At 42.1% G+C, this 7,891-nt stretch overlaps 1 protein-coding gene across 1 annotated transcript in view; it reads right to left on the reverse strand.

Moving 5' to 3' along the window:
• Positions 1–7,474, reverse strand: part of ARGLU1 (arginine and glutamate rich 1) — a 37,310-nt gene extending 29,836 nt beyond the window's left edge. Inside the window, exon 1 of the mRNA XM_006894614.1 lies at positions 6,886–7,474. Within this exon, the coding sequence (XP_006894676.1) occupies positions 6,886–7,226 (341 nt within the window). The 5' untranslated portion in view covers positions 7,227–7,474. The remainder of the gene's footprint in view (positions 1–6,885) is intronic.
• Positions 7,475–7,891: the final 417 nt, after the last annotated feature.

Consider the following 7,891-nt stretch of genomic DNA (forward strand, 5'->3'; position numbering starts at 1 on the left):
CTCTACCCAGCATGATGTCCCTCTCTAAAGACCTGTCTCTCCTTACAACATGTCCAAAGTATGTCAGACGAAGCCCCAGAATCCTTGCCCCCAAGGAGTAGCCTGGATCTGTTTGTTTTCTTGGCAGTCCATGGAACATTCAATACTCTTCTCCAGCACCACAGCTCAAAGGAGTCAATTCTCCTATCCTCCCTAGTCACTGTCCTACTCTCTGATGCAAAACAAGTAGACAAGAAAATAAACTCAGGTTAAACGACTTATGTAAGGTCACAGTATTAAGAGTGGAAATCTAATCTCACCCCAGTAAGAACAGCAAAATTCAACAGGGCAGCAAACAAATGCTGGCGAAGTGTGGAGAAACTGGAACCCTTATTCACTGTTGGAAGAGTGTAAAATGGTGCAACCACTATGGAAGGCATTATGCTGCTTTCTCAAAAAGTTGCAAATAGAAATACCATTTGACCCAGCAATTCCACTACTGAGGATACTAAAGAAACCAGAACAGCCACCCAAGCAGATACATGTTTATTTCGGCTTTGTTCACAATAGCAAAGAGCTGGAAACAACCCAAGTGCCCATCAACAAATGAATGGCTAGAGAAGCTGTAGTACATTCACACAGTGGAATATTATGCAGCACTGAAAAACAAAGACCTCATGAAACATTGTAAAAAATGGGTGACCATGAAGGACAGTATGCTGAGTGAAATATCTCAGTCACAAAAAGACAAATACTGTAATGTCTCTGTTATAAAACAGGACTGACATGGGGGTTAGGGGGAGAAAAGAGGGGATAAATAACTTACAAAGCATTGAAACAGAGGAGGAAGAAAGTGTATAAAAGGAATATATGATTAGGTATTATTGGTATATGACAAGAATCCAGAATTAAGAGCTGCATAGTAAAGTGGTTTTAGGAGGGAGGACTGTATAACAATGAAAGAACTTTTTTCCCCAAAGGAAAAAAGGGAACTCCAGAGGAAGGGGGTCAGGGAGGAAAATGGGCAAAAATTAATGAATATAAACTTACAATAAAATCTAAAAAAAGAAAAAAGGAGTGGAAATCTGATTTTCCTAGATGGCTGAAACCAACAGATTAGTCATTTTATTTCAGTGTCTCTCCTCCTAAGTCTGGATTTCTTGAAATTACATTTGACTTTACGCATTCATCTACAACTACTGTTATTTCCACCATGGGCTTTTCTCCCTCTCATTTATATATATACACATACATACACACACACATATACAAAAATAGATAAACAGGCCCGAGTTATCCCATCTACTTTCAAGGTTTCATTAACACACATTAAGATCTCCCTCTCACAGGCTTCAATCATAACAAGTCTAACTTCAATATATTTAAAACTAGTGCCTGTAATTCAAATACATACTTCCAAAGTGCTAAAGAGAAGCTATGTCGGTTTCAAGACTAAGGTGCTCCTGGTCCAAGCCGTGGTCTTTTCAACTACTACCTAAGCTCCTGAAAATTGGACAGTAAATAAGGATGACAGAAAAATCTAAGCCTTTGACTGTGGCACTGGAGAAGAGTACCGAAAATCCCATAGAGTGCCAAAAGAAGAAACAAGTCTATCTTGGAAGAAGTGTAACCAGGGTGCTCCTTAGAGGCAAGGATGGTGAAACTCCCGTTTCACACACTCTGGGCATGCTGTCAACAGGTGCTAGTCCTTGAAAAAGGGCATCATGCATGGAAAGGTCGAGAATGAGAGAAAGAGTAAGATCTCCAATAATGTGGACGGAATGACGACTGTTAACAATGTGTTCAAGCATATCTGAGACAGTAAGAAAAGCACAGGATAGGGAAAAGTTCAGATCCATTGTTCAAAGTTAGTATGAATCATAGAAAACAGGATCCCTTCACCAATGTCAATAAGGAAGTACCAAGTGAAAATCCTTTGTTTTCTCTCCTTAATCTACTATGCAAGTTTATAGCATATTAACCAGTGCCTAGAGCTCTAGTGGAACAAGTTGGTTTAGTACTGGACTGCTACCAAAAGGTTGGTGGTTGGAACTCACCAGCTAGCCCTTCAGAGAAAGATAAAGTGGTTTTTCCTGCAACTATTTAGAGCCCCAGAAAGCCTAAAGTAAAAGTTTGATCTGTTCTACAGGATTGCTTGAGTCAGAACTTGGCAACAGAGAATGTTGGACAGAATGTGAAGACTTGTAAACTCTGACAGTCACATGTAAATACAAATTGTAGTTAGGTACCATTATCAACTACAAGTCATAGGAACCCTATGAACAACAGATCCAAACCTTGTTCTAACCTGCACCAAGTTTCAGATCTTGGACTGGCTCAAGGCCACTGTTACAGTTATTGTGTCAATCCATCTTCTTGGGAGTCTTCCTCTGACCCTCCACTTTTCCCAATATGATGTCCCATTTGTAAAGACTGGCTTCTCCTCACATGCCCAAAATATGTGAGTTAATATTTCATCATCTTTGCCTCTATGGAGCACTCTGGCTGCACTTCCTCCAGGACCAGTTGTTTAATTTGGCAGCCCATGAAACAGTCTCTTCCCCAACACCACAAACTCAAGGCTTAGATTCTTCTTCTGTCATCCTCATTTACCGCCCAACTTTCAGATGCACAGGAAGTAATTAAAAAGACTGTGGCTTGGGTGAGGAGTACCATACCGTTAAAGTTTAAATAAATACAAGTGTCAACAGTAATGCTTTCTTTGCTCTCATGGTCCACATTCTGTTTTATTTACCCTGTTTCTTACATCTTTCCATTTCCCATTTCAACAATTACCCTTATGACTCTAATAGACTTACTGCATGAGTCTCTTAGCTAGGTTCCATCCTCTACACAGCACTATATTTAATCCAAGCTTCTTAATATAACATAAGACTCATGATTCCTCATCTGTGTTTACCTTTCTAGAAATCTGGAGGACAACTACTTGGTCAACTGACTGGACAAGATTCATATTTATTCCCATTCCAAAAAAGGTGACCCAACAGAGTGTGGAAATTATCTAACAATATCACTAATATCACACACTAGCAAAATTTTGTTAAAGATCATCCAGAAACGACTGGAACAGTACATTGACAGAGAACTATCAGAAATACAAGCTGGGTTTAGAAGAGGCAGTGGCACTACAGACATTAGCACCAATGTCAATGAATACTGGTAGAAAGCAAAGAGTATCAGAGGAATGTCTATCTGTATTTCAAGTACTATACAAGGGCATTTGACTGTGTGGCTCACAATAAATTGTGGTTAACCTTGAGGAAAATGGAATCCCAGAATACTTGATTGGGTTTATGCAAAACCTATACTTGGACCAGGAAGCAGTCCTCAGAACAGACCAAGGAAGCACTACATAGTTCAAAATCAGGAAAGGAGTGTGTCAGGGATGCATCCTATCTCCATAACTCTTCAATGTATACTTGGAAAGCAGGGCTTAATGAGGAATGTGGCATCAGGATTTGAGGAATACTCATCAACCACCTACTTTATGCAGATGACACAACCTTGCTTATTAAACAGGAAAAAGACCTGAAGCACTTGCTGCAGGTCAAGGACTGTAGCCTTCAATATGGATTGAAGCTTAACATCAAGAAGACAAAGATTCTCACCAGTGGACCAACTGGCAGCATCATGATAGATGGAGAAGAGACTGAGGTTGTTAACAATTACAGCTTGCTAGGCTCCACAATCAACACTCTTAACACCAGCAGTCAGGACATCAAAGGATAAATAGCACTAGATTTATCTGTTGTCAGGGACCTCTCCAGAGTACTGAAAAGCAACCATGACAATCTAGAGACTAAAGTCTTCACAATTACTTGTTATGCTGGACAACGACTAAGATGACAAAAGAATCATCAATGCCTTCAAATTGTGGTGCTAGAGAAGAGTCTTGAACTATGGACTGGCAAGAAAACAAATAGGTCTGCCTTGGAAAGGGTGAAACTAAATTTCTCCTTGGAGGCAAAGATTTTGAAGCTCTGTCTCACAGACTTTGAGAACATGGCTGGAAAAGAGCAGTCCTTGAAGGACGTCATGATTGGAAGGGTGCCAGCGCGGAAGACCCCAGATGAGATGGATTGATACAGTGACCGGGGCAATGGGTGTGTGTGTGGGTGTGTGTCAGTATTAGACTGGTTCAGGGCAGGATTCAGAGGGGTTGTACATAAGGTCGTTTTGATCACGGGAGACTCGATGGCACATAACAACAACAGTCATTATATGACTGACTTTAGAACTTTATGTGCCAATCAAGTTTGGTTACACTACTTTTGTTTAATTTACTGCTTTCCTTTATTTCAGTGGTACTGCATAGAGGGATCATTATTCTATATGTATCCTTCCATCGTGGCACAGTCTATAGCAACTTGTGCTGCTCAACTAAAGGCTGTGTAGTGGTTTTGAATCCATTAGTCTTTGTGGTAAAAAGATGGGCAGTCTCCTTCCACTGCTATCTACAGCCTCAAAAACTGTCTGTGAGATGGAACTGAATTAGGGGTAGTGAGCAGAGTTTTGAGTTTGATCACCACCTAGTATGGCAAGTCTCATATTCTTATGTTTTACTTATTCCTTAGAACCCTTATTTACTCATCTAGGATGATGCTTCCTTTGTACAATTACATCACTGAATTACTACACTGTACTGAAACCATCAAATTACCTGTCTTTATGCCATTCACCAGCATTCCACTTAATAAATGTTCAATTAAAACAGGTTAATGGGATGAACCAACCAAAAGGAAGACAACTACTTCTCCCACCGCCCCCCAAATCCTCATGGCTCTTAGCTTTCTGGTGAAAGACAGAGTCTGCTGGAAAGGAGTTTCTAGTTCCAGACCAAAAAAGATCCTACAATCAAGGTTGACTGTCAAATAGTTGTATCTCGAAGATACTTGAGCTTTGGTTCTAGACCACCATAATAAAGCAAATATTCCATTCTCAGTATAAAGAACATGATATTTACACTATATCAAGGTCTAGTAAGTGTATAATAGTGTCCTTGTGTACTGTTCAGTCGGGACTGATCCTCCAACAGATTTTCAGAGGCAATTAATAGCACAGGAGGAGAATAATTGTCCATCCTTCTCTTACAGAGCAGCTGGTGGATTTGAACTGCACATCTTTGGAACTGCCGCAGTTTATCACCACTAGGTCATACAAAAGTATTATGAAAAGGTTCAAAAGATAATTACCAAAGCTGTCACAAGTGACACAATAGGCCTGTTAAGTCAATGTTGCCACAAATCTTCAATGTGTAAAAGCACAGTATGTGCAAAGCACACTAAATCAAGATAGGTTTTTACTTGTGTTCATACACATAGATCATTGTACAAAAACATGATTTGCATTTGTTTTTGAATTATGGAATGTCAGCAGCTCAAAGTACCAAGTCTTCGGTAGTATTACTCAGTCTTTTGGCTTATTTATTGATAAAATGTTGAGATGCAATCCCAAAAGCACTATCCAATCCACCACCTTCTCCATAGCAGATCGATCTCTTCCCATATAAATTGACTCTGAAAACCCCCGCTATGGAGGGTTAGCTATGGGTCAGGTTCCTACACAACAGCACACAACAATGAAGCTCTTAATCCTAAACTAAATAACTTTCCTGCCTCAAAGGCAGTTTCTAAAAACATCACTGAAGAAATCAACAAGGATAGCTGCTATTTTGCTTGTCTTTTGGGAGATGAATATCTGTAATATTATGTTTCCATCCTTAAATGACTTATTTTCCACTTTGAATATTTTTTTATTTCCCAGTAAAGATAAGCTAAAGTAGAGGGGGAAAGAATTTTAATTGCATGGTTTTTCATACAATTATATGTGACACATATATTCCACATGGGCTATAGGGGTAAGAGTGGTGACGCTGGTTCAAATTCTGGGTAATATGAAGATCTCACCAAACAGTACCAATTACCACAACTGGGATGGTAGCTTCACAAGAAACCAGAAACAAAAAATGTTGGTGGGAAACTTTTGTTCCTTGGATCACAAAAAAGGACAAAGTACAAACTAAAATTCTTCATTTTTAAACCAAAAGCTCATTTATTTTGTTATCATCTACACTTAGTCTTATTTCTAGATAGGTGAAACCTGACATTAACTCGAACTTTTCGTAGATTAAAAAAAAAAAAAAGTATGATCAACGTAAAACATTAAAAGCCCAAATATTTTTTGTAACAAGGAGAACTTATAACAGGTATGCAAATAAATTCACCAAAGGGAAAAAAAAAAAGTACAAAACTAAGCTACAATTGAACTGGCGCGGGGATTACACGGGTGACATCAAGTATAAAAAAGAAAGCCCTCATCATAGAATGCACTTATGGTTTGTACTTTGTTTTTAAATCTCAAAACGGGGGATAAGTATGTCCCTAGAAGGTCAGCCTCCACATTTTTGGCGGTATGAATAAGATATGGCTGGGGGGGGTATAATCACCCCGCTGGGGCACAGTGCTTTATTCCCCAAAGTAATTAGGCCCTGCCCCAAATTTAAACTTCACTGTTAAGAATGGTGCAGGACACCTGGGATTCACACCGGTGAATTCCTTTCCAACCTTCTTAAACCCGGCCAACAAATGCACCCACCTCGTACCTTAGGCTAGTCCATCCCTCCCCTTCCGCGCCAACAGAGGGTCCGGCCTCTCCCCGAACTCCACCCCTTACTTCCTGCTCGCACCCCCACCTCGCGCCAAAACCCCCTTGACCCGGGTAAAGGGCTCCTGCTCGAGCCCCACAATTTCCACGCCTGGTAAACTGGTGGGCACATTCGGCTATTGGCAGCCCTCGGCAGCTGGCACCCCCAGGGCGGGCTCCAGTCCCGCGCGCCCCAGGCTCCCCGACACCCCAGCCTTCCCCTCGGTCGCACTGAATGCTCACATTTTTCGCTGCCGCTCAAACTCGGCTTTCTTCTCCTCTTCCTCTCGTTTCTGCTTCTCGTCCAGGCTGCTCCGCTTGCTCACCGTGCGCCCGAAGATGTCGATGCGGTCGGGCGGGGACGAGGCGCGTTCCCGTTCTCGCTCGCGCCGAGACACTGCCGTGTTGGTGGAGCGTGAGCGGGACCGCGACTCCCGCCGCCGGTTCCGTTTGCTTTCCCGGGACTTGGAACGCTTCCGAACTCGCTCCTTGTCCCGGGAACGCGACCGGCTACGCTTCTTGTTGTGTTTGCTGCTCTTAGTGTGTTTGGAGCGGGACGAACTCCGGCTCCGAGACCGGCCCATCCTTCCAGGCGACTCTGATAATCAACCGCTGGCTTGTCTTGAAAGGCTCTCGGATTCCCTAGCCTCAGACTTCCAACGTGAGATGGCCGACTAGTCGAAACCAAAGAAGGAAAAACTATAAGTCAGATGACTTTTTACAACTGTCGGGTCGAAAAGCGCCACGAACGCCGCCTCTACGGAGAAGGCCGCAACGAAAGACTCCTCTAAGATGGCAGCTGCGGCGACACCGGCTTCCCTCCCCACAATGCCTTGCGCGAACGTGCTGTCGTGCTAGCTCCACCCCCAATGACCTCTGTCGAAGGCGAGGCAAGGATTTACGAGAGAGTTCGGCTCTTTCCGGAAATAGGGATGGCGCGTGAGACACTCACCCGAGAATGTTTTGCTTTAATTTATTGTTTTATGGCAAAATATACGTAGAACCCCTTAGCCATGTTTTTGTGTGAGTCAAAGCATTCTTTGTTGTGAGTTAAAATTCTCCATAATATGAATTGATTTCATTACTTTTTAGATGCTGGCCTTGTCCTATAGCTTAGCCTTTACGTTTCGATAATGTTGTTATGTGCCCTCGAGTCTTTTGCGACTCATAGCGACCCTATGTACAACAGCCCTAAACCCTGCTCTATCCTGTGCCAATCTCATTGCCTCTGACACACCCATCCCGATTA

The sequence above is a fragment of the Elephantulus edwardii genome, unplaced genomic scaffold (genome assembly GCF_000299155.1).
Source record: "Elephantulus edwardii isolate Elephantulus edwardi_28Jun2011 unplaced genomic scaffold, EleEdw1.0 scaffold00147, whole genome shotgun sequence".
NCBI lineage: Eukaryota > Metazoa > Chordata > Mammalia > Macroscelidea > Macroscelididae > Elephantulus > Elephantulus edwardii.